General features: G+C 40.9%; 2 protein-coding genes across 6 annotated transcripts in view; one reads left to right on the top strand and one right to left on the bottom strand.

Moving 5' to 3' along the window:
* The window catches only part of ITSN1 (intersectin 1), a 238,546-nt gene extending 231,721 nt beyond the window's left edge, over nt 1–6,825 (top strand). For 4 of the 5 annotated variants that reach the window (XM_030578544.1, XM_030578535.1, XM_030578515.1 and 1 more), the window contains one exon: nt 313–6,824. In XM_030578544.1, the coding sequence (XP_030434404.1) occupies nt 313–461 (149 nt within the window). In that variant the 3' untranslated portion in view covers nt 462–6,824. Of the gene's footprint in view, nt 1–312 lie in introns of all 5 variants that reach the window. The other variant, XM_030578552.1, reaches the window with a different exon arrangement.
* Nucleotides 6,826–16,775: 9,950 nt separating this feature from the next.
* ATP5PO (ATP synthase peripheral stalk subunit OSCP) lies at nt 16,776–27,477 on the bottom strand. The gene is made up of 7 exons (XM_030578501.1): nt 27,371–27,477; nt 27,006–27,056; nt 24,246–24,356; nt 22,760–22,889; nt 22,418–22,530; nt 17,307–17,393; nt 16,776–16,964 (listed from the first exon to the last, which is right to left on the bottom strand). Exons 1-7 carry the CDS (start codon nt 27,389–27,391, stop codon nt 16,851–16,853), a joined length of 627 nt encoding a protein of 208 aa, XP_030434361.1. The 5' UTR covers nt 27,392–27,477; the 3' UTR covers nt 16,776–16,850.
* Between the last annotated feature and the right edge of the window lie 353 nt (nt 27,478–27,830).

The raw sequence follows: 27,830 nt of genomic DNA, 5'->3' as shown, positions 1-27,830 counted from the left end.
GCCTTTTAATTTAATTGAATATCCCTTTTGTTTCTTGTACTTTTACCTGATGTTTTTGATTAAAATGTATTAATTAAAAAAACAGATAGATGGAATATAAAAGCAAATTAGAAAAGCCAGTTTTAGATTCAAGAGATTTTAAGGCTTTACCTATATTAGCCATAAAACTATTGTTGAAAGAGGGCATCTTTTCTCCTTATATTCCCAATGCAGATGGAATCTAGTGCCTTCTTTGAAGTAACATTTTGTCAGAAAATAAAGTGGAAAGTGAAAATGTATTTCACTCTGAATATGCTGATTTTTGTGTTTCAGACTTTTTGGGACGAACTGAAATCCGCGTGGCGGACATTAAGAAAGATCAGGGCTCAAAAGGACCAGTTACAAAGTGTCTCCTCCTGCACGAAGTCCCAACAGGAGAGATCGTAGTCCGACTAGATCTGCAATTGTTTGATGAACCTTAGGGGAAAATGCACCAATGTTTCACGTTAATCTGAGTTCACTGCAATAGGTGTCTGCAGAAGCTGTCTAGAAATCCTTATTCGTTTTATATGAAACTACTGCTTGTTCTTCATGTGCAAGGGGGTTATCAAAGCAAACAGGAAAATCTATGTGCCTTGATAATCCTTACTGAAAATTGATTCCCAGTTTTGGGAGCAGATCTCTGTCTCTGTTTGGAACTTCATTATAGTTTTCAGGGTTTCTGAAGTAACATAGTTGTAACTTGTGCTCCAAGCTGAAAGGTGAACAAACCATGTAGGTTGTTGCACTTACTCCAGTTACTGTAATGTTTAATTTAAATGAAGAGGGCACTGATTGTATGTTTGAAGGCTTTCTGTAAACTTCCCCATAGGAATTATGTGCCTATTGCCCCACAAAGCGGTGTATAAACATGACATGAATGAACACTTCCCAGGTAAGAAGATCTCTGACTTTCTTTAGGATTGTTATGGTTGTATTTGAAATGTTGTTGTTTTTAAATATATAAATATATATATATATTAAACACAGAAGGTACCATTATTGCATTCTCAAAATAAGGTTTAAAAGAAACATAAACAGCGCACAGGCCTTGTGCTAGCGCTCTCCACAGCAGTGAATTTCACCCTAACAGAGTACCATCATTTCCTGGAGATTTGTAAATGTTTAAACAATATGTGAAGGAGATAGAATGTTGTACTGTACCACTTCTTTACTACTGCTGCTTAATTGTATGAAAGCTGCTGGATGATCAAGTCACCAGCTGTGACAAGAAATCACTGCTCTAGCTCAGGAAGCTAATTTCTACCCTGTAGAGTCTAGTTTGCAAAGCAATCAATGGTGACTGGTTATTAAATTGTACTGTGCCTAAACGTATTTGACATCTTGGTTTTGAAATCAGGACAGTAGCATACTGTAGCTCACAAAAGGCGTTCATTGCAAACCAGGTTCATTCCGAGTTTGTTGGCTACATTAGATGTGACCAAAAAAAGAAATAAAATCTTTGTTTGTGATTGTACAGAGTGAGTAACCCCAAAGTAAAAGGGGTCTTGTTGTCATCTTGGGGGCAGGGCAGAGATTGACACACGTAATTCCCCACACATATGTAGGCCCCGATTCAGAAAAACCTTCCCTGTTCAGCAAAGAACCTAACTTTACATATGTGCTTAAGTCCCATGTACCTTAAGGATATGCTCAGTTGCTTTTCTGAGTTGGGACCTCCAAGGACAATAGAGCCCCATAAGAGAGTAAAGTCCATCACTGTTCTGCTTAGAGTCCTTTTGTTCATTACCTAGGTATCATGCATAAACTGGTATTTTTGTAATGACTTTATTTCAGAATGAGGTGTCAACCCTTTCATTGGCATGTTAATGTTCTTGTGGAGCTTGTTGGTAGGTTTTGATGTTCTTTGCATGTTGTTTTGGTACTAGTTCTGACCTTTCCTGTATAGACGGTGTTCTCTGGAGACCACTAAAAGTCGTCATGATTTCCATTAGGAAATTAGGATATCTTCATAATGGATAGCTAGATGCAGTATGGTAGTAAGTGTAAACTGTGCTGGGAAATGTCTGTGTGTTATAATTTCCTTCACGACCACTGTAATGTTTCAAGAAATTGAAAAACAAAATCCTGTATGTTGGAAGGACAATGAAGTTTACATTTCATACTTTAAAAATCTCTTTATTATTTATTTATTGATGATAGTGTAGAATTTTGTATCAGAAATGACAGACATTCGTATGTATTTTTTGAACAAAACAGAGATACACACTTCAGTTAGAAACTGTCAACTGACCAAGTTTTAGAGGAAGTTTAACTTCAAAGCATGTGTTTGTTTACCACTAACTGGCTGAAAACACAATTAAAAGAACTTTTAAGTTTCTATTTTTCAATGTTGTTAAGAAAAATGTTTCAATTAAAATCTGTAAATAGAACTAAACCCGTGGCTTCCTATTTCCATATCAGTACATTTTATTAAATATAATGTATATGAAAATACACATTGTTGTGGTAGGAAAAAAAGTGGAGTAACATTAAATGTCATTGTTCTAACCTTTTTACTGCTGTCCTAATTTTAATCACCAGCTGTAAATAAGTTTGTGTTCTAATTCATGATTTACAAAGTAGTTACACTTGCAGGGTCACTTTTAAAGGGCTCTGGTCACCCAGGATGAATTCCAGTGACAAAATTGGAACATCTTGGGTTTAAAGAAAAATCTAAGCTATGATTTTGAAAGGACCCTAAGAGAGGTACCCAAATTCTGTTGAAATTCAATAAGAGCTGGACACTTAACTTCTATAGGCGTCCATGAAAATGTCAGCCCTAATCTCTAACATGGCTGATCACACCTTATTTTGTAATTGTAACAGATCTGAGAGCTTGTTTGGCTAATATCACTTCTCTCAAATGATAGCCTAATCTTGAGGTACAAGGATGTATGTGTATAATCCTTATTAATGCAAATTGGAGACATATAAAGATGATGATGGGGTGAAGCATGGGGGTTCACCAGCACCTTTCTCCCTTAATCACATGGGCTACAAGAACCTAATCCCAAATCCTTGTGCATCAAGGTTACCAAGTGTCCCTTACAGTGCATCGAGATATCCCTTTTCTTTTTCTCTCCCTATCATGCTCTGGGGTGCAGTTCAGACCACTGAGAGATTGTCACTGTTTATATTATAACCCTGAGTTCCCCAGAATGCTTCTGCTACTTTTGGCTCCCAGCCTGGAACACACACATGTAGCCAGCATATGCTTTGTGCGATATACAGCTGTGATTCAACCACTTAGAATCCAACAGCCAGCCAGCAGTTATCACAGCCACGCTTTTGTCTTTCCCAGACTCGGATAAGATTAGCAGATGACCTCAACAGACCTCCAGTCCCAAACTTCCCCAAAGCCATGCGCTCTGAAATGTTCAGCTCTCTCCTGCAACATTCAGAAGAATAATAGAGTCCACTTTTCCTTTAAAGAGACAATCCCAAACCACTTGCTAAATTAATTGGCGTTAACATTCACTTTAATTCAAACACAGCATTGCGGTGAAACGAGTTGTCGAACAAAAGAAGAGGATTTTAAGTAAGTTCAAGTACAAGAAATAAAGTTAGAAATAGTTATAAGAAAACACATCTAAAACTTAATCTGGCAAGGTTCAGGCTTTGCTCAAGATGATTTTTCTCACTCCTCTCTACTTCCCATCTTTCTTCTTCCCAGCCATGACTGACTTTCCCTCAGTCAGGACCTTACAAAGAAGTATAAGATGCTGGCTTTGTTTGTCTTCCTAGTTGAAAAATCTTTGCCTAAGCAGGTTTGTCACCTACATTCAGTCTCCAGAGACTTCAACCTCCCACCCCCACACTGGACTGCAAGATGCATCTTCCTCAGCTTGCAAGAGCTCTGTTCCCATGTGTCTGTCTAGTGATGGACACCAAAGATGGCTTCTGTCTTTGCATATATCTTCCAATGTTTCAAGAGGCAGGATGACCTCAGGTTGTTCTTCCCTCCCTGTGGACTTCCCATCCCCCATAGTTAAATAGGGTCCCATTGTTTTGATTCCACCACCCTTAATTTACATTGGAGACAGTAAATAACGCCTTCTCTGCTATCTTGGGGGGAACCTGTTTTTCCCTGTTTGGCCACAGATTTTAAAGCTTAAATATTATAAGTATCCATATTTCCTCATACAGTGTAATACATACATTTCACAATATTAATCACTAGTGTTGTGTTAGTTTTCAGAAAAGATCTCTTGATACATTTTTATAATACAGTAATATTGGACACAGTCAGTTGATTCAATTGCTTATCACTTAAGCCCCCCACATGTCTTTATAGAGCAGCAAACCTTTGAAATGGAGTCTTCCCAGAATTACCCCTCAAAGGAAAGTTTATTCAAGCCGTGAGGAAGGCGACATGGAGTTGGTGATGAAGGAGGCTCCAGGTTCTTACTTCCTCCACTTTTTAAGCTTAATAGCTTTGTTTACCTAATACATAAAAATGGACCTTCATTGGCTTTGGCTGAAGACTGGGCTGGTCAGAGAATCAAATACGCATTCCTTTGTCTAAGGCAGACCTATTTACCAACTCCCCCTGACGTGCCTGGTTTAAACACACTTTAGTCATAATTCCAGTATATTCGTAACTTTTAATACTCACTGTGTACATATATTTACAAGAATATTCATGATCAGCAAGTTATTAGTTTTCAAATGATACCTCACAAGGCATATTTTGTACAGAGGTTATTATAATAGTGTGCTGGGTGTGAATAGAGGGAGCTTAGTGTCACACTTCTATTCACACTAAATAGTCTGTAATATAGTGGCACTGTCAGCTTCTGAAACTGAATTGTTTTAAGAGGGTTAACCCAAAGCCCGAAAGTCTATAGATATTGATCAATTATTATCCATTTTTCCCTATTCAGGAATTAGACAACCTTCCACATTGTTTGTAATGATTCTATGACTGCAAGGGACTTCATGCTTGTCAGCTATTCTGCACCTCATGACTGCACAGCCCTCCCAGTCATCAAGGATTTTATGATCCCAAAGCACAAACCTCTGTCACTTAAGTAAATGAGAGTCTCTGTTGGCTGAAGTCCTATTAGGGCTTGTATCTTCTGGAAATGAGCCCTAGAGAACAATATAGTCACACAGACATTTGACTAAGACTGACATTCTGACTAGTAGGGGGATAAGAGACACATAGATAGTAGCCAGTACCTTACGTTGTATGGAAAATAATTACTGTACAAATATTCCTTTATTGTATTTATAGAGTATACTGGCAGTACCATGATATTTGAATATTGACCAGTAATCTTAGAAGGGCAATACATTGATCATCATGCAGTGTAACCTCAGTCTGTTCTCCTTTCAACACTTAATATTTATATTTCAATAGCCCCCAGCGGTCTCCATTGTGATCAGGGCCCCATTGTGCCAGGCACTGTACAAACAAAGGTGGACAGAATCTCTGCCCTAAAGGGCTTACAGTCTAAAACCCCAATCCTACAATATGATAGATGTGGGCAGATCGCTGCTGACTTCACTAGCACTCCTGGTGGGTGTCTGTGACTCCTGACAGGTCAGACTCCAGGATGGGATCCTGCAAAGGTTTCTTTGAACTGCATGGTTTTGGTTTTGTATTGCGCCTGAGGAATTTTGCCTTTTTCCTTGACGAGTCTTCAAAGAGACTTCAAACCTGCAGCAGAATCTTGGCATTCAAGCCTATCATGCAAAATAGTTGACTCTAAATTTGCAGCAGCAGCAGCAGCAGAGAGATTTCATTAAAGTAACACAGAGTTCAGTAACACACAACCTCCTGCACCCCACAGATGCCTATTCTAGTAACTCAAGGGAAATTCAAACTGTTGTGCATCTTCATGCTGTGTTTGGTACTCTCAGCTATCCCTTTTCCTGCACCTGGCAAGGATTCTACTCTGCATGCTTTTGAAGTCCCCTGACAGTGAGCTGTTCTCTGTATAATGGACTTGTCTGCTTCCAGTATCAGGGAGAGTCATATTCATGAGAGATTTGCTTCTGCCCGCCCCAGTTATTGTAGTAGTGAGCAATCTCTCACCCCTAGCCATGGGGAACAGGCATGTCAGTCTGCCAGTTGAAGATCTTGAATCTTAGAGCACTAGACAGAACTATCTCCATCTTTAGTGTTCTTTGCTCAGGGACTGAAGCCCCTACTCCTTCACTAACATCCCCCAAGGACAGTGAGGTCCCTCCTACTGTCCTACCCACACCACAGCAGGAGGAAAGTCTCATACTTCCTGTCCACTTCCCCTTGGTCACAACTTCCAATTTCCTGCTTCTTTACAGCCAGAAACCCTACTTCCTATCTGGCCCTTCTAGAAACTCCTTGAGTTATACACATAGCATTATTCAGTGTCCTCGGGGTTAAATAGAAACAGACCTTCAGACGTTAAAAATAATCAAATAAAAACAATTGGCGGCACTACGTCTTCTAAGGAGCTGACCCTCAGAGGCGCTCACCTAGTGCAAAGCCCATTGACTTCAGTGGGAGTTGCGCATTCACCCACAAAAGCTTATGCTCTAATACGTCTGTTAGTCTTTAAGGTGCCACAGGACTCTTTGTTGATTTTTACAAGTGCTCAGTGCCTCTCAGAATCAAGCCCTAGAAAAACAGAGCTCATGTGTCTGTGGTGTGTGGCATGGCACTGCGTCATGCAATTTCTATATGTCAGCACACATTTGCTGATCTCTTGTCAAATGAGCTGGCCTGCAAGACCAGTTCACTGACTCCTGCATCCATGCACACTTGCAGGTGCAGGTACTCCACAGTATCAGAGGGGTAGCCATGTTAGTCTGGATCTATTAAAGCAGCAAAGAGCCCTGTGGCACCTTATAGACTAACAGATGTATTGGAGCATGAGCTTTCATGGGTGAACACCCACTGCGTGGTGGGAGTTGGGCATTCACCCATGAAAGCTCATGCTCCAATATGTCTGTTAGTTTATAAGGTGCCACAGGCTCTTTGCTGCAGGTACTGCACAGCACTTCTTAATGTGCAGAGACCCAAATTACAGCATGTTGGAAAAAACTGTATTGTAATTCAAGCCTGAGAGCAAAATGGCATTTTGTCTTGCTGAAGGGACCATAGGAAAAAGTTTTAGGAAACTCTGGATAGGCCAAGTAAAATAACACACCATAGAAATGAAGGTGCACACAGCTGTTTTCTTACCCAGACACACAGATTGTGTATCACAGACTGTATGTTAAATTTTACTAATTTTATGCAAGAAAAAAATCTTTCATGTCTAACTAATACTTTAATAGATGCTTTTCTGTAGAAGTTATCTGATGATTGGTTGCATGACAAAGATACACTATGCTTGCTGCATATATTAACCCTTTATATGATCAAGCTAGGTTACTATTTGAGTTGTCACTGAGCCATCCGTTCATATAAACACCCACACTAAAACCTTCTAGAGATCTTAAACACGACAAAGGACACCGGCACTTTAAAACTGGCATTTAACTTTCTCGAAGGTGGTAAAATTGTTACAATTTTGCATTGGATGAAAGAGCTTTTTGGTTGATGAAATGCAAGCTGTTAAAACAGGCAATTATATCTCTGAGTGAAAAAGGAAAAATGTGCAAGTTTTAAAACCATGACCCCTTGATATGATGAAAGAATAATATGATGGCAGAATGTTACAGCAGGCAAGGAAGATCTGATTCATTGCTTTGTTACATCAAGTTTATACTAACTTCTGTAGAGTTACATTGCGGCAATCAAGTCATGAATCAGGTATGCAGTGCTCAGCATAACACACTTAGTTTACCTGCCATTGCCTTATAGATGGGGTTTGCTGAGCTGCCCAAGGGAGTTTGGCATGCAAATTCCATTTGAACCCAATGGAATCTGGGCATCTATTTCCTTTAGGTTCCTTTGAAAATCCCAGCACATACAAATACAACAGTGGTTATCATTAAAAAATGGATCCTTATTACCACCTAGTGGAGCACTGTGTGTGTGATATCTGCCATTGTAAATATACGGAATGGCCCCAGTACTGCAATATAGGTAAATACTGCAGTGAGGGCAAGAGCCCACATTACCTTCCACTAGACAAATGAGCTCAGTGATCAGTCAGAATCACCACCTCTGAATGGAGTCATTTATTTCACAGGTTTCAGAGTAGCAGCCGTGTTAGTCTGTATCCGCAAAAAGAATAGGAGTACGTGTGGCACCTTAGAGACTAACAATTTATTATGCTACAGTAAATTTGTTAGTCTCTAAGGTGCCACAAGTACTCCTATTTATTTCACAGAAAAGCTTCAGGACAAGTGAAATTGCCATTTGTACGTGGCAGAGCCTTGAAACAAGTTGGGACTTTCATTCTTCTTCACTATCTCCCAGTTCACTAATGGGTAAAATATACCACTGTGCAGAGGGTTAGCCCACGTATAGTCCTCCTTAGCACTCACAATAGTGCTCGCGTGGGACTGAAGCAGTGTGTAGGCCTTGTCCTGCCCCTTGGCATAAGGGTACATTTCACTCTGTTAGCTGACTCCATTTTATTGGTGAAATATATTTGCTTAGAAATAACATGTAGTAGCAGTTTCTTGGTTGGGGTGCAATGCTTTTTTATAGATCTTTTCTGAAAATAATACTGTGACGTTTCAGCAGATTCACTGCCTTCACTGAAAAAATGATCTTGCTTTGTATACAGCAGTTAAAAAAACATTCTGAGAGCACCCACAAGAGGCAAAACTGTGTGTTTATAGTTTGGCTTTATATTGTAATACAGAATCTCCAGGTAATGTGGGCATAACAGGAAGTCTCCTTCACTCCTGTCCGCTCTTCCATGTATATAGTAAGTGTATTCATCTTAACAAGGGGAGAACTGGGTGTCTCCCAACACTTCCTCAGGGTGAAGCCTGGTAATACTAGTGAGTAACAGGAGGTAACCAGACACAAGTCTTGAAAAAGATTAAAATTGCTTAGTGATGGTGATACATGGTTAAAGGCAGAATGTCCTGACCAATGTAATTTCAGAGAGCTCAGAATACAAGAGCAAATCTTCCAAACTGGATTCTTCTATCACTTCAGAATAAAAACTCAGACCCAGGACACCGTAAGAGATCTTCACTATCAGCAAAGGTGGCACACACTCCCATAATAATAAACCACTGGTAAAGCTTGCACCTGCAAGTTGTTCCCAGTGACCAGACTCCTGCATCGACTGAGCCCCGTTTAATTCAGTGAAGCTCCTTGAGTGATCAGAGTCTTCAGGTGTTACTGTGCTAAGAGGAGTCAGCCTGGTATTTAAAGCACTCTCTCGCTGATTCCTTGGACATAAAAATACTGCTCTAGGGATCTTTCCTGGTGTGAGCCAGACAGTCCTGAGGAGCATCCAAGAGTCACATAAATATCCTTTTTGGCCCATGCCATTGCTATAGAAAGAATTAGATCCATGATCTTTCCATCAGCATTAATGTGCCAAGTATCCGTTTCTCACAGGACTGCCTTCCCTAGCCTGTAGCTGTATTCCCTGTCTGAGTGCAATGTCACTACAATCATTTGCTGTTTATACCGGTACCAGCAGGGAGGACAGTCGTCTCCTTAAATGGGGGTCCGATTCGTCTCCCATTAAAGTCAATAGAAAAGCTCTTACTGATTGCTGTGACAATTGGGTTAGGCCCTTAGTGCAGCTCTGGTTGCAGACACAGTCAGCTCAAATGGGGCATGAGATGCATTCTTCAAAGCACCATGGGGAGTTTGCCTGAGCTGCTCCCTTCCCTCTTGTGTTTTGTTGGATGTAGGTGGAGGTCACTGAGCCCAGGGAAGGTTTAGCTCCTGCCTGGGTTCCAGCAGGACGCTTAGGGTACGGCTACACTGCAAAAAACCAAACCTCAAATCCATGGCAGAGAATCTCAGAGCCTGGTTCACAGCTTGTGCTACAGGGCTAGGAAGAGCAGGGTAAGCATTCCGGCTCCGAGACTCTCCCCCCTCGCTGGGCTTTAGAGCCTGGGCTACAGCTTCAGCCCAGATGGCTTCACTGCTATTTTGAGCCCCATAGTGCAAGCCTGAGTCAGCTGACCCTGGCTCTGAGACTCGCTGCTGTGGGCCTTTCTTTGCAGTGTAGACATAAGCGTACACCAAGGTGCTAGATGATGGATGGCTAACTCTTAGGCCAGGGGTAGTCTGTTAGTTTTTGTCAAGGTCCAAATTTCTTGTTTGAGATATAGTCAAGGTCCACACGCCAGAGAAACATTTGTCACACCACAATAACAATGTTAATAAGTAAATAAAAAGATGTTGGGGTCCATTCAAAAGCTTCTGATGATCTGGATTTGGTCTGCCTAGTGACTATCCGTCCTAAGCTGTCTTTGCTGCAGGCTCTGAAATAGACTAATTCACAATGTGGGAATGTTTAGCATCTGGCTAAGCCTTTGCCTATATTTCTCCACAACAGTCCAGGGTTCTTTCTTCCCATGTAGAGTGCATGGATATTCTAGGTCTCTTGTCACTTAAACACATGCATTTGGAAAGTAATCAGTCTCTCGCTCTACACAGAGGCACTATTCAAACCACCAGTGATATATGTACATATTGCTACTGTAGAGGGTATTTTCTAGGCTTCTTACCCGTCAGCCCCGCTATCTACAATGACAGCTGTATGGCCCTGTTCAACAAAGCACTTTAGCACGTGCTTAGTGCTTGGACGAATAAGGATGGGATTACTCCTGTGGTTAAAGTTAAGCATCTGCTTAAGTGCTTTGCTGAACAGAGACAGACTTAATCATGTGCTAGAGTGCTTTGCCGGTTTGGGGCCTCAATTATACAGTCCATTCAAGTTATCTGACCCACAGAGGGAGGGAAGGTTATGATATATAGCCCATGGATGGAACAGAATGTCAGGCTCCTGCTGATTTGAAATCAAAACATTTCATAGTCTTGCAGTTTTGATCTCAGGTTTCTCCCTTTTTACAAGCTGATATTCATTGGGTTTGTAACCACTGAATGCTAGCGAATTTTGTTCACAGTGTGTATCATGATGATTGAAATCTTGATCTACAGCAACATATTTAAAAATAATGAAATAGATAATTTTGTAAGTTGATTCAGGAGTCAAAAGCCCTCTCTATTTACCAAGTGTAATGATGGTGCAAAGCCAGACTGTTCGCTCCAAAAGGTGGCATAGTGTTTCGGACCTGACCCAGGCACATTGAATGAGACAGCAAGTTATTGTACTGATAAACTCTACAAAGCTTTTGCTAGAAGTACTTCATTATATATTTTCTCCACAAGTTTCTATGATGGAATATTTTTTAATGTTCATTTCACAGATTTTTACCCTGAAAAGCCCACCTTTTGTTACACATGAGTAGCATTGGGGGGAATAATCATTATGGCTAATACAACTTTTGTAAAATTGAGAGGTAACAAATATGGACTTTTCCAGCATCACTATAGTCTAAACTCACATTGCAGTGTGTGCCACTGTGGAATTTCAATCAGTGCTAATCTACCAGTCAAAATCTTTGAAACACAGAAAGATTAGTAATACGGTCAAATTGCCTTTGCTTTGAGAGGGTTTGCCCTGTATGTGCATTCCACATGAAACTTGGCATTGTGTTCACGTGTGTATGCACACACATCTATATCAATGTGTATATATAAATACATATACGTATATAGGCGAATGTATGTGTATACAGTATAAAACCATGGCTATGTTGTCAAATATTACATAATAGAAAAAGGACTAGAATTTTTTTTTAATATTTCAAAGTGTGAACTGTTTTTGAGATTATTTTTCTGTATATATATGACTTAAGTGCATAAAAAGGTGTAGTAGAAATATGTTAAACTAGCATAGCTGCTTGACATAGCATTTAGAAGAGGTTCTGCTGAGATTGCAACTTAATTCCTTGCACTTTTTTAAAGCTGTAAAATACATATTTAGCATTAAATTCTAGGACCTCAAAACATCAAGCAATGTTGTTTGGCAGCCGCCTGCTTTGTCCTCTGCTTGCAGGAAGAGCAGCCCATTGGAGCTAGTGGTGGGGGCTTGGAACCAGGGTGGACCAGGGTGGACCAGCAGCCCCCGTATCAGTTCCCTGCTGCCCTAAGTTCCCTGTGCAGCAGCCGCCCAGCAGGCTATCAGTTGCTGGGCAGCTTAGCTGTCCCTCCCCTCACTGCTGTGTGCTGCTCCTGCCTTCTGCCTTGGAGCTGCTCCAGGGAGCCTCCTGCTTGCTGTGCGGGGCGGGGGGGGGGGATAGAGAGGGGCTAATGTCAGGGTGTCCCCCCCCCCCGCTCCTTTACCCCACTTAGCCATCTCCATAGAGTGACGGGGTGGGGGAGCGGACACAACAGGGCTCAGGACGGAGGGAGCTTGCTGGCAGCTGCTGCTGTCTCAAGGTCTAGAGAACATGACCTACGAAGGAAGGCTGAAAGAATTTGGTTTGTTTAGTTTGGAAAAGAGAAGACTGGGAGGGGACATGATAGCAGTTTTCAGGTATCTAAAAGGGTGTCATAGGGAGGAGGGAGAAAACTTGTTCACCTTAGCCCCTAAGGGTAGAACAAGAAGCAATGGGCTTAAACTGCAGCAAGGGAGGTTTAGGTTGGATGTTAAGAAAAAATTCCTAACTGTCAGGATGGTTAAGCACTGGAATAGATTGCCTAGGGAGGTTGTGGAATCTCCATCTCTGGAAATATTTAAGAGTAGGTTAGATAAATGTCTATCAGGGATGGTCTAGACAGTATTTGGTCCTGCCATGAGGGCAGGGGACTGGACTCGATGACCTCTCGAGGTCCCTTCCAGTCCTGGAGTCTATGAGTCTATGAACTTGCTGATCTACTTAAAAAGGCAATGTACTTAGAGTGGGGTCAGCATACTTAAAGGGGCAATGCGTCTCTCTCTGACACCCACAGGGTGTGTGTCTGTCTCTCTCTGCCATGCCTTGTAGAGTGTGAGGCTACATTAACAACCTGTTAACCCTTGAGGGTTAGTTCATCATTTAGCGGTAAGGCATTCCCTGGGAAATATCCCACCCTCTGACTTCACCACCTCAACCAAGCTTCATAATCATTATTGCTGTGTACCAATTCCCTGGAACCTAACAAACACCCCTCTACTTACATGAATTCTTATGGGGAAATTGGATTTGTTTAACATCGTTTCGCTTAAAGTTGCATTTTTCAGGAACATAACTACAACGTTAAGCGAGGAGTTACTGTAATGACTAGCCACTGCAGCTGGGCTTTTAATCTACTGTTCAGTTGCTTTCACTTCAGTCATTTTAGTGCTGGTGAAAGATGTTTAATCAAAGTATTTTTAATTCTTTCTTATACTCGGTCCATGTTTTTTGCTACTACTTTGGGCTTTTCTAGCTGATGAGTTGGTGCGCCGCAAGCTGGGATGTAAAACTACAGCACACTAATGTGCTGTGCACTGACTGTTTGTGAGGACCATGCTAGTGCACACTACAGCTTCCTGGTGTGCTTTGATTGACTTCTCTTTTGGTAGCATCTGAGGACTCCATCAGTTCAGTTGTGGTCATCCAGGCAGGACTCATGGGATGCTATCACTAGGTTTCCACCATGAATACACTTTTGTTTCCTGAATCAGGCCTAAGTGCCGGTGTTTTCAGAACAACCCTACAGCAGTGTCACTTTGTGGCGCACAGAGCACTAACAGTGAAATTTACTTCTGTGCTAAAGCCCAGCACAAGGCCCATACACCACTGGCATCCAGTTTCAGTGGGGTATAAACCTGTCCTAACCCACTGCATATGGATGCATTGGCTTCCTTATTTTATTGATGAAATTACACGCCAACCCTCTCTTACCTTCACAAAAATGCATCTTCTCATGAGGCCAGTTTGCCCAGTAGGAAGACAGGTTTTGGTTGAATGTGAGGCAATTTGCTATTATTTTTCTACCCAGAATACTATTTAAAGATCTCAAAGTTTTTCATCAGCATTTTGAATAGAATGAATGGAAATGCACTGTAGTTTCTCTTCTATCGTATCATAAATGTTAAAGTTCTTCCCCAACTAGTTTACAAAAGGATTAGCTGCTTTTTAGAATGCTAACTTGTGATGAATAGGTTTTGCAGAATACCCTATTCCTTTCTTCAGTTAACTGGAAAGGGAATTTAGCTCTGCAACCTTTACAGACTTTAGCAGTGGTACTTTTTACATAAGTGTTGGTAGGTTATTGAAAAAGGAAATTCACAGTATTTTTTCCAATGTTAATACATAAAATAGGGAACACCCTCTTGCTGGTTGTGTTGTTACTTGCTAGTACACTTTTTGTGGCCAAGTAATGGTATTATTTAGTTTCCTTTAAAAAGAAGTATTGTACTGTATGTAGTGTTCATAAGAGCCTACAAATTCCTAAGGCATTATAAAATACTTGTGCTACATGTGTGTCTCTCAGATCTGGGTAAACAGGGAAAACAATTTTCTTTTTTCAGAAAAATACATGTGTACTGTTAATTTAGATATTTGTTCTTCACTATCCATTCCATGCTTTTTTTCAAACTGGTCATCATAGGTAATAATGGAAAATAGTTAGACAACACTGTTCCTTTATATTATGAAACTCTCAAACATGCTGGGATGAATTTTTTGGATCTGCTGTTTCCTTTGCTCCTCTTTGTTAAGTTATTCCATTTATGAACTAGGTCAAAGAAAAGTTTTTAGTATTCCTTTTGTACAGATTACACCCACTTCCACTGCTGTATTCAGTGAGATTAATACTGCAAATAAGATTCTATTCTTGTTTGACACAGACTGTACTTATGTGAAATTATGCAAGAATAAACCTAATTTTTTTAAACAATGAATTGCGTCTGATGTTGAATGTGTAGAAAAGCTTGAATCTTCAATGACATTTTTGGTTAAAGATTTACATCATAGTAATATGCAAGGAAATACAAATACTATTTTTTTTAGTAAGGTTTGGCACATATAGCACACTTTATTTATAGCTATGAAAGCCTTGAATGAAGTGTCCCAGCACCTCTGCGAAATAGGTATTTTGTCCCCATTTTACAGATGTGGAAATTGACAGAGGTTGCAAGTTCAAGCCACACAAACAGTGGAAGTACTAATAGGATCCCTATTCCTCATCCTGTGTTTACTCCTAACTTAACTTCAATGTAGGGTTGAGACCCCAGTTAGCATTTTAATTCAGTTGCAGGATCTACTGTGCTGCTGTACTCTGCTTTTATTTTCTTTTACTTCTAACACTGGGGGCCTTACTTTATCCTAATAGGTAGACATGGCTGGTTCTGGATTTCTTAGTGGCACTCACTGCAGAGAAAAAGGAGCTCCCTCAGCCTGCAGTTGAGTGTCCTGTCTCCCCTTGTGGGTTTTTTTTGGGTAGGGTGCAGGTACGGTAGGCCTAAGTGAAGAACTCCTGCCACTCAAGAAGTGCAGCAGTTTCGGCAGGGTGTCCTGCTTCTAAAAGAACTCAGTCCTCTCCTTCCACTCACTCCAATTACTACTAAACCATTTAATTTCCACTTGTCTTTTTATTTAAATAGGAAAAAAGGAGTATGGGCTGTAGGAAGAATTAGTACATCTGCAACAAACTCAGAGTAGTATTGCCAATTCCATGTCTTCTCTCAGCAACATCAGTCAGGTGCACCCAATAGCAGATATCTCAAACAGGTGATCTCAGAACTGAGGTAAGTATATTTAAAATCTGTTTCCAAAACCATTTAAAGTTACTTACATAAAAAAAGTCATGGATTTTTAGAGGGTAAATCTACTATTTAAAAAAAATTGAAAGCTCAGAATATCCAAATAAACCTTAAGTCCAAAGAAATGCATATTTCATTACAACATTTTGATTTTGAATCTTAAGATACATTTTACTGAGACTTCCCACTTAAAGTATCAACTGAGATTTGTAGACAATTGTACATTCAGTAGTTTGACATGTAAAACAGACTATGTATGATGGAAATTATATACTTGATAGGTGGATGAGTTTTGGCTGAAACAGCTAAGTTTATGCACTTGGCCGTTTGAGAACTCCTTGATAACGGGTCATTGTTTACCATTCCATTAGCTTCATGACAAAATGTGTTTTCAACTAATGGCAGTTTAAGCATTACATTGTTCCTGTCTTTGAAAACAGACTGATTCATACAACCGCAAATGTAATCTGTTGACATTTATAGAGCAGTTACCTTTGCAGTGCCCTCTATGAACGCTGTTCCCGGATTAAAAGACAGGAACAATAACTAATGTAGTGCAACTCAACCATTTGACCAATTTGTCTACTTTTACAGAAAACGTTCTCCATTGCCTTCAGAGTTACATAGCTAGATTCAGGTCAAGCCCATTTTCCAAACCAAGAGTTACAGGGTGGCTAAACAGGGGTCTGTAACTGAAGCTCTTCACGTAACTTTGGAGAGGTTACTGCAGCTAATGTTGCATTTCAGAGTTAATCACCTTACATTAAATTGGGGTCGGCAACCTTTCAGAAGTGGTGTGCAGAGTCTTCATTCATTCACTCTAATTTAAGATTTTGTGTGCCAGTAATACATTAACGTTCTTAGAAGGTCTCTCTCTCTAAGTCTATAATAACTAAACTACTATTACATGTAAAAAGTAAATAAATGTTTTTAAAATGTTTAAGAAGCTTCATTTAAAATTAAATAAAATGCAGAGCCCCCTGGACCGGTGGCCAGGACCCGGGCAGTGTGAGTGCCACTGAAAAATCAGCTTGTGCGCCGCCTTCGGCACCCATGCCATAGGTTGCTTGCCCTGCTCTAAATAAACACTACAGCCTATCGAAGGAGAAATATTTTATTGTTTCCATATAATAGATTGACAGGTTTCACTGTGAAAAACAGTTGGATAAGATGTTACACGGTATCTCTCATGATTTTGGTCAGTTTCTGAATCTTCGATTTTGTTGACATGTCAGCATACTTATCCCCAATGCTGACAATCATTCCACCCAGGATTGATGGATCAGTCTAGGAAGAAGAAAGTTACACACATCTATTAAATGAAAATCCATTGGCCAAATATTCAATTGTCAATCTTTTCTATGCAGTAAAGAAAAAATGTGCCTAATTAATAGTAATCTTGTTCTTGCAGTTACTATGATGCAAGTTTAGTTATTAAAAATGCCACTGCATTTATAATCAAAAGCAGAATTTAATATGTATATCAAATTTTACTAGACCAAGAAAAACTAAAATGCATAAAAAAAATTTACAATAGATCTTTCAATGGAGTCTGTACCTCAGATCCGCCTGTTAGTTACAGAAATTGCTTCACTTTATGGAATTTATTCACAAGCCATTAGTCCTTACCTTGGTTTCCAATTTCAAGACTTCTCCTTTAGCCAGGAAGCCACTCAAAGCTGTTTTTAATTCAGCGAGGCCGGCCTCATCCAAGGGCTTGGGTGGGATGGGATGGGGGAGGGGAAATAAAAAGTCAAAATCAAAACTACAGAAAATGAAGGGCTGTATTTAAATATCCAATGCGCAAAAAATACCTGAATTTTCTATTCCCAAGCTTAATACACCAACTGGAGGAGGACTAAAGGAAGAAAGAGCAATGAGCCACACTTTTGGGCAATACACAGTGAATGTAGGAGAGCATAAAAAGTAGCATTTGTTTGGTGTGCCTTGGACAGGTTAGTTTTAGTTCTACTTAATTACATGTATAGATGTTATATCATTTAGGAATGTCAAAACTCCATATGCCAACACTCCATTTTGACGGAGACTGTTTTCGATCAGCAAGACAGCTGTGCCTAGTTATACAGTGAAAGTTTATTTTCTGCTGCAAACATGTACTAAAGATTGAACATAGAAAAGATGGTTAAATTACTGAACTGGGACTCTACTCTTTGGATTGCAATTCTCAGCTTTGCCACAGGTTTCCTGTATGACCTTAGGCAGTCACCTCAGTTCCCCATCTACAAAATGGAGAGGATACCTTCCTACCTCACAGGGATATAGAAAGGACACAGTCAGGAATGTTTGTAAGCCATTCACCTACTATGGAGATGGGACCACAGTGGAATCAGAGCAGATTTTGCAGAGAACATCAACAGTTCTAGATTCTAGCTGTTTTGCTGATAAGTTATTGAAAAAATAAATTGTGACAGTGTCTTTAAAAGCCATAAAAGAGCAGGTATGGGCACAAGAGGTAATTTTAGCCACAGAAACTTAGAGCACAGACGAGAACTTGTGCACCCAAACACACATGCAAGTCTTTTCACGTGTCCAGTAAGTCATTAACTAGGCCAGCATTTCCCAAACTTTTTTGGCCACGGAACACTTTACCCTATTACGGAACACTTATATTATTTTGTAGCAGTTTGGTTTTCAAATAAATTGCATGATTTATGCGCAAATATATTTTATAAAACAAAGCCAAAATACAAATTTAAAATAACTTGAACAATTTCTAACTGTAAAGCGCATATAAAGTAGTACAAAAATCAACTGCAAGAATCAAAATTAAAAACAGTGTTCTACTTAAAAAACCTGCTTTTATATATACACACAAACACCAAACAAGTTATATTTTTTATTAGGAAAATCTATTTTTATAAACAAATACAAATTTGGATTTAATGAGATTGGTGTTTTTGCGTTTTTCTATCATAAATTCGCTTAATATTAGGAATAATGCTGGAAAGTTGAATCCTCATGTCAGGTGCCGCATCAAGTCTACTCCTATATTTGGTTTTTGTTGCAGTATAATACGAAAATCCCGTCTCACACAAATAAGTTATAGCAAAAGGAAGGAGCACTTGAACGGCACGTTTAGCCACATCAGGGTACTATTCTATTAGGCTGCTCCAAAAATTATTCAGCAGAAGATCCTTAAACTTTTGTTTCAAATCAGAATCAGAAATTAAGTCAATTAGGCTTTCATAATCGTGCACAGTATAACCAACTGGTCTGGCTGTAATTACAAACGGATTTCTAACCCAAGCATCATCATCAGTAGTTGTAGGAAAATATTCTAATAGAGGCCTGCAAGTCACTTAAGTGCTGTAAAATGGTGCTGGAAACTTCATGGACTGTAGAATTTATTTCAGTCAGAAATTCAGATACTGTAGGGAAGCTGTTGAAGTTATTCTGTTCTACAGAAGATGCCCAGAATTCCAGTTTCTTTTTTAATGACAAAATTTTATCCATTGTAGTAAAAAAAGTCACATTCTTTCCCTTGCAGCGACAGATTAATTTCATTTAATTTTGCACAAATATCTGCTAGATACGCAAGTCTCATTAGCCATGAGGAATTTGTCAGACAGTCATTAAATTTTCATCCTGAATTATCTGAAGAATACCAATAGTTCACAACGGAGCTCAAAAAGCCTCACAAGCGTTTTTCCTCTGGATAGCCACCTCACTTCCATATGTAAAAGAAGCACTTTGTGCTGACTACTCATTTTCTCACACAAAATTTTAAATAACCTGGATTGAAGTGGTTGAGACCTGACAAAATTGATAATTTGTACTGCTTCACTGAGTACAATGTTCAGATATGCTGGTATGTTTTTAACTGCAAGTGCTTGTCTGTGTAGAACACAATGGCTCTTAGTGCTTTTTGGTGCCATACTTATGATTCGCATTCCTGCTCCCTTCATCTTCCCAATCATTGCCCGAGCACTGTCAGTACATAAATACATTTTCCCCAACTAATTTCATGCTTTGATAAAATTGTTGATGCAGTTGCATATTTCTTCTCCAGTTGTGTTGCTTTGCAGAGATTCACATAAGAGCAGGTCCTCTTTAATAATATTATTAAATCTACATTGGACAAATACTAGTGGCACAGCAAGTCCTGAAATGTCAGTGGACTCATCTAGCTACAATGAATACTCACGGCAAATTTTCAGTCAGCAAACTAGCTCTTTTTCTGTCATCGGCAAGATCTTTAATACGGCGTGCAGTATTATCTGACAACTGTACAGCATCAATTTCTTTACCAGACTGCTCACTCAACATGCACATTACAATATCTTTTGCGCAAGGCTTGATAAGTGGTTCTCCAATAGTGTAACTTCTCCGGCAAGTGCTATACGGTAACTTACTCAATAAGATGCTTTTGTTGCACTTTTGTTGTCTGTTTTAGCAATTTTAATCATCGAAAGTTTACAATTTCCAAGTGAGTCATGCTTCCTCTTGAAAAGACGTATATCTTTGTCTCTGTATTCAGCACGCTTGGTTTCCAAATGCCTATGAAGTTTAGCAGGAGCCAATGAACTCTTTGCTAGTATTTTGTTGCACACAACGCACTGCGCATCAGGAACATCTTTATTTCCAACATACATAAAACCGAAAGACAAAACTTTCATTTTGGTCTTTTAACACCTGCTTCTTGTTTTTTGATCTACTTCGGTGGAAATTCTTTCACATTGGATAACTCACTAGTACTAACAGATTTTTTGGCAGCAAAAGACTGCGACTGTTCATTCTCACTTTGAAGTATCACAATATTTTGCTCGTTTATTTCGGACACAGTTGGAGTACCAGAAGAACTTGCTTTTTGTTTCAAAGTTCCTTCTTTTAGCCACAAATCCATGGTGATTAGGTTTAGTAACAATATTTAGAAATACTGATTTGTCAAATTTTGTTTGTCACATTTTTATTGTTTTGAGCAAAGCTAATTTAGTTGTGCTTATCGCACACATGGTAAAGACCCACAGGTTTGAACATGTTGAGTGAATGTTATATTCAACATGGCGTAAAGAGAATGGTGTGTGCATACCACTGCAATTCGCGCAGCCTTGAGCGGAAGGGGTACGACATCACTAACTGAAATGTGCCCAAAAGGGGTAGACATCAACATGCTTGCGTGACACGTTCTCTTTATGCCATGATATTCAATACGAGATCTATCAAAAACCAGAAAGAGTTTTATGTTAAATTATACTCATTAAAAAAAAAAAATAATAAAAAAGAAGTTATAAACTATGCTTCAAATATGCAAAATTTAAAATTAAAAAAAACTGTAGACTCTTTTTGCTAATTATGATTCTTTCACAGAACACCTATTCACATTGTGTGGAACACCAGTGTTCCGCGGAACACAGTTCGGGGAACATTTAACTAGGATGTTCTTTCAGCTCACAACAGTGTTAATGTCTGAAGTTGTGGATACAGAGAGCTGTGTGTACTTTGTAAACAAGAAATGGAAGCAATGAATTATTTAGCCTGGCTAGAAAGTTAATTATAGCCCAGTCCTAGATTTTCAGAGATTTACTAGGAAAAGTCATTGGCTGGCAACCTAGGAGGAACCAAAACTCAGACTCAGACTCTAGGACTGGAAGGGACCTCGAGAGGTCATCGAGTCCAGTCCCCTGCCCTCATGGCAGGACAAAATACTGTCTAGACCATCCCTAATAGACATTTATCTAACCTACTCTTAAATATCTCCAGAGATGGAGATTCCACTACTTCCCTAGGCAATCTATTCCAGTGTTTAACTACCCTGACAGTTAGGAACTTTTTCCTAATGTCCAACCTAAATCTCCCTTGCTGCAGTTTAAGCCCATTGCTTCTTGTTCTATCATTGGAGGCTAAGGTGAACAAGTTTTCTCCCTCCTCCTGATGACACCCTTTTAGATACCTGAAAACTGCTATCATGTCCCCTCTCAGTCTTCTCTTTTCCAAACTAAACAAACCCAATTCCTTCAGCCTTCCTTCATAGGTCATGTTCTCAAGACCTTTAATCATTCTTGTTGCTCTTCTCTGGACCCTCTCCAATTTCCTCCACATCTTTCTTGAAATGCGGTGCCCAGAACTGGACACAATACTCCAGTTGAGGCCTAACCAGCGCAGAGTAAAGCGGAAGAATGACTTCTCGTGTCTTGTTTACAACACACCTGTTAATGCATCCCAGAATCACGTTTGCTTTTTTTGCAACAGTATCACACTGTTGACTCATATTAAGCTTGTGGTCCACTCTGACAAAACTAGAAGTATTTAGTTACTGCCCATCAGACGAACTAGTGACCTGTGTAGGTAAAAATGCAAGATCCACTGGCTCTCCAACCTGAGGCTCAAAACTTGAGCAGCCTCCCACTTCCATTTTCCACAGACCAAGAGCAAAAGGAGCAGGTCTTCCTACCATTTCTGATAAATTTCTCCTGTGGTTTTCCTCAACCATTTGTCCCCAATACTGCTCATGGTTAATTATGTAAGCGCTGGGAAACAACTGAAGTCAGTTAAGGAAAAAAGTGCACAACAGTTTTGTTTTCTGGTCAATGGTTGCTGGAGATCTGAAAGCCTGTATACAAGTAACTTTCATTCAGGTATTGCGGTGAACATGCAGTGCTGTTCATTTCTCAAGCATAGCCAAGCTCAACCTGTTCAGGCTGCCTACAGCAATTAAGCAAAAACATTTGCAGCTACCATCAATTAAGCCCAGTCCCGCAGAACTTATGTTTCTAACTTACATTAGCAGTGGTGACTGAGCAGAGCACTTCTCCACGGTATGCACTCATGATCTTTCCAAAAGCAGATATTACATCTGGAGTCTGTTGCAAACGACCATTTTCAGCAAGCAATTCTGGAAAAAGAGGTATTGCAGTGTTTAAAACAAGTTACATATGAAAAAAATATCCAATACAAACTGAGTTAAGAATGCAAAAGAGCAAACCACAGCAAATACCAAAATGCTTCAATAGTTTCATTTTACATAATTTCTTAAGTGTCTAAGACAATGAAAGTAGGTTTGGTCATGAAAAATTAACATTTGCTAGCGTAATGCTCAGACTATACTTATATCAATGACTTACTCATGAAGTTGATAGTGATCGGAGACAATTTCTCTTTTACTAAAGCATCATTTATGGTTTTTTGTTTAATTACACTCTTTACATGAGGATTCACGACAACACTAGACAATTTGGGGTCCTTCAGAAGGGTCTAAAAAAGATAAAACATAGGTAACATGTTCATCAATAGAAAACCTGATGCACCCATTTTTACACATATCCTTGGAAAATGCACAGGTTTACATTAACTAAATGAAGAGGAACATGGAAAGTTTCAAAGCAGAGTAGAAACTTCTATAAACATCTAATAACTCTTTCCTGACTTACTAAGCTGGATATACAAGGAGAAAATCTCCCATGGCCAAAGCATAGAAGAGTATGATGAAAAATCCCCAGGCAAGTCTACACTACAGAAATATTGCAATATAATTATGTTGCTCAGAGGTGTGGATTATCAGAGGTGTGAATAATCCACACCTCTGAGCAACTTAATTATACTGATTTCAGTGCTTGTGTAGACAGCACTATGTCATCAGGAGAGATTTTTCCCACCAACATAGCTACTGCTTCACGTAGAGGTGGATTAATTATACCGATGGGAGAGCTCTCTCTTCCATCAGTGGAGAGTGTCTTCATTAAAGCACTACAGTGGCACAGCTGCAGTGTTTTTAGTGTAGACCAGCCCCCAGGAATTAAAAAGCCAGCAAGTGAAGATAACCAAACTATGCAAATGTGAAAGTGTAGATTAAAAAAACCCCAAACACCACAAAGGCTATATCTGCATTGCCCCACAGTGTGGACTTTGGGGGTGTGAATTGTAGAACACACCTAAATGTTGTGCTCTTAGCTGTCTTGCATGGACATTGCTGGCACAAGCCAAAAAGGTATCTAGTTTGCATTAACATAAACCTCTTTCAAACACGACTCTTCACATTTTCTATTAAGGCAAGGGTCAGCACTGAAAACTAGACCAGAAAAGCAACAGCATGTGTTTAATACCAATCATATTCCAGTGGTAGGTAACCTATGGCACATGTGCCGAAAGCGGCACGCGAGCTGATTTTCAGTGGCACTCACACTGCCTGGGTCCTGGCCACCAGTCTAGGGGGCTCTGCATTTTAATTTAATTTTAAATGAAGCTTCTGAAACATTTTGAAACCTTATTTACTTTACATACAACAATAGTTTAGTTATATGTTATTGACTTATAGAAAGAGACCTTCTCAAAAGGTTAAAATGCATTACTGGCACGCAAAACTATAAATTAGAGTGAATAAATGAAGATTTGGCACACCACTTCTGAAAGGCTGCCAACCCCTGATATAGTCTATATAAAAATGTGATGTTTTTAAATTTGCAATGTTTAGGATTTGCTAAAGACTGAGAAATTCCTCCTCCATAACTGAAAAGGGGGGGAAAACAGTATAAGAAAAGCCATTTCCACAACACTTAATTTAAAGCTTAATTTTAAATTGTTTAGAGAAGTAACTGTACAAGACCTACTCACCGATACTCGACTAAGCTCCTTTTCGACCTGGTCCAGTTTTTTCTGCTTAGAAGCAGCAGAGTAGAGAGCAGTAGCATAACGACCTTCTAGTCCATAAACCTGGATTGGAGGCTTGAAAAACAGAGAAGTCAAATTAGTAACTGTCTGAAGCATTAGGAGTCACTAACTCCAAGCAGGTTTAACATCAGGAGATGCACAACTTTCCTCTTGAAAGACAACCTACCCTTAAAGGTTTTGACCTACCACAAATACAAACACACAAAAATAAGAGCTTTTAAAAGCCCAGTTGCCTAGATGCTATTTATTTATTGATTGATTTATTGGGGGACGGGGACTATTCATGGAATAGGTGATATGAGTGACTTAGCGCTCTGTGCTTTTTGGATGAAATTAAACAAAAGGCCATGGAGGGCTGCACTCATTCTCTGGGATTAGGCCCCCTGGCACCATACCTCTGAGATTTCTTTCTCGTGAGCCCCATCAGGGAGTCCACTCACACTGGACCCACGAGGCCTCCACACCCAGAGGGAACAATACCACCCCACAGTGACTCTCAGCATAAAACGGAAGAGTTTATTGTGTATCTGAGCACAGCACAGACAGTTCTCAGGGCCCTCAAGCCTAGAAAGTCTCAGCACCATGCAACCAGGTGGCTCAGGCTGCTCTTTGACCCAAGTCCAGAAGATATCTCCTTCCAGCCAGCCACTCTATATCTCAATCCCTCCTCTGTCCTCCTTCTTTGGTCCCAAGCAAACAGAACACCTGGGCCCTCTCTCTTCTGTCTTTTGTTCTCATTGGCCAGAACCAGCTGCCTTTCTGCCCAATTTTAGTGGAAGGGTCAACTAAACTCCCATCAATGTCAATAGCAGTTTGACTGGGTCTGACAACAGATAGTGTGTGACAGCTACTAATTATGCCACTGCACTAAACTAGGATTTTCAAGAGATTAGTCATTTTGGGTGCCCATCTTGAAACACCTTGAAGGAGTTTGATTTTCAGAAACTAGTGAACACTCGCTGTCAGAGTTTGGGCCTGTTAATGCATGTTAAGATAGTCACACAAAAATCACTAGTCACTTGAAAAAATCTTGACCCCCTGTAGATAAAATATTTATCTCAGTTTTCTCAATAGCTCTTTGGGATGCCTTTGGTATAATCAAAAAGTTTAACTTCCCATTGAGCTTCTCATATTTAAAACAGTATGAATTAGTTAATGTTAAAAAGGTTGCAGCAGTCTTGTTTTCACTCAAATCACTTTGAGCAGGAAGCTCTGGTAAAAAGCTTTTATCACCTTTAAAAGGAATTCCTGTTTTGATAGAAGAGACTTATTTCTACTACTGCTGCTACACTGGAAGCTACAGAGATGCAGCGAAACTGTACTGGTACTGGATAGACCCCACAGGATTAAGGAGGCAGCACAATCTACACTGAGAAAAAGGATCTGTTGTCATACCCCATGCCAAAAGATAGGGCAGGTGAGATTCATGCAAACTAACTGTACAGGTAACGAACAAAAATGAATAGCCAAGAACTGGCACGTGGTAAGATATTTCAGGCATTCTCCCACACATCAGAACCATAAGAGGAACTGAAACAAAAATAACCAGCTTGAAAATAACACATTAGCATCACTAACAGGGCTTGTCTACATTATCTGCTGGATCATAGAATATCAGGATTAAGGGATCTCAGAAGGTCATCTAGTCCAACCCCCTGCTCAGAGCAGGACCAATCCCCAGACAGATTTTTACCCGTTCCCTAAATGGCCCCCTCAAGGATTGAACTCACAACCCTGGGTTGAACAAGCCAATGCTCAAGCCACTGAGTTATCCCAGCAGGCAACGATCAATCGATCCAGCAAGGGTCGATTTATTGCGTCTAGTCTAGACATGATAAATTGACTGCTGAGTGCTCCCTGTTGATTTCGGTACACCACTGGAGCGAGAGGTGCAGGTGGAGTTGATAGGAAGCCTCTGCTGTCAACTCACTACAGTGAAGACACCATCGTGAGTAGATCTAAGTACATCAACTTCAGCTACGTTATTCACGTAGCTGAAGTTGTGTAACTTAGATTGATTCAGGGCCACCCAGAGGATTCAGGGGGCCTGGGGCAAAGCAATTTCAGGGGCCCCTTCCATAAAAAAAGGTTGGAATACTATAGAATACTATATTCTCATGGGGGCCCCTGCAGGGCCTGGGGCAAATTGCCCCACTTGCCTTCCCCCTCTGGATTGATTTCACCCGCAGTGTAGACCAGGGGTAAGTAACCTATAGGCATTCTAATTAAATAGAATTATATTTGCATTATGCAGAGAAGTAATCAAGGGGCTTTAATGTGTTCCAAGAGAGATGTCTCAATTAACTGCAGTGTAGTTTTTCACAGGGCTTTGGAGCTTGGACCCCAGAGCTGGAGCACAGACCAGCAGGTTTTTGTGTGGAGCTGGAGCGGAGCTGTAAGGGAGCAATTAAAAAAATGTGATGGCTCCAAATCACTGGTTTTTCAGGTAAATGAGGCAGACACACTCTTGGGATTCACACTTTGTGCAGAGACAGCCAACTCAGTACACACTGAACCAACAATACCGCATTTGTGCCTCCTGTGAAACTAAGTTAAGGACACTTCCTAGGAAGGTGCGGTAACTTCTTCGACTAGCAACAGCAAAGCCCGGGCATAACAGTACGTGACAAATATCCAACATGAACCAGCTGAAACTGCCCCGGGGAACTCCCTGCACCATCAAACACTCGTAAGCGACCCTACCTTTACCAGCTGGGACGCCGGCCTGGCCAGGGAGGTGCTGAAGAAGCGCAGCTAGAAGACAAGGGGGGTTGGGGGGGATTTAATTTCCCTCAGCAAGAAAGTGAGTCAGGAGGAAAAACACCCGCGCTTGGGCCACGGGCTCGCCGGGCGCCTCAGCGAGCCCCGCGGCCACAGGCCGAACCCGAGTCCCACCCGCCCGCCGGGCGCCCCAGCCAGGGGAGAACCCAGGAGTCCGGGAGCCCCCCGCGGACACGCTCGGGGGGAGCGACCGCCGGGCCCGGCCGAGGAGCCCACGGACCCCGGGGCGGTGAGGCCCGGCCCCTTCCCGCTCGGGTCCCCGCGAGCCCGGCTCCGCTGTCGGTCACCTGCCCCGCGGCCGCCGCCATTGTCTCCTGCCGCTCTAGGTCAAACCGGAGCCCTCGCTCGGCGCTGGCTAGGACGCGTGCGCACTACTACCCAGACCCTGCCGCGGGGCACGCTGGGAAAGCGAGTCCTGGGGCCCCGCCCGCTCCTGGGAATTGTAGTTTGTCAGCGAGCGCCGCCGCACGGGGAGGGGGAGAGAAAGGGGGAAGGGATGTGACGCCAAGCGGTGAGTGGAAATAGCGTCAGCACTGGGCACCATAAGTCAGCCCCTCCGGAAACATGAGCTGGGCCCGGAACCCCCGAGGCGGTCTCACCGCGCAACGTCAGTGTGGTGTAGAAACGTCTCCTTGAGGGAATGTTCTGCTTGGGTTGTACTGAGCGTGCGCAGAGCGACTGCCACCCCCCCCCTTGTCTCAGCTGAAAGCCCAGTCTTGTTATTCTGCTCTCACGTGGCAGCTGCTC

The sequence above is a fragment of the Gopherus evgoodei genome, chromosome 1 (genome assembly GCF_007399415.2).
Source record: "Gopherus evgoodei ecotype Sinaloan lineage chromosome 1, rGopEvg1_v1.p, whole genome shotgun sequence".
Classification (NCBI taxonomy): domain Eukaryota; kingdom Metazoa; phylum Chordata; order Testudines; family Testudinidae; genus Gopherus; species Gopherus evgoodei.
Note: the sequence above shows the minus strand (reverse complement) of the source record. Positions and strands in the feature narration are given on the sequence as shown.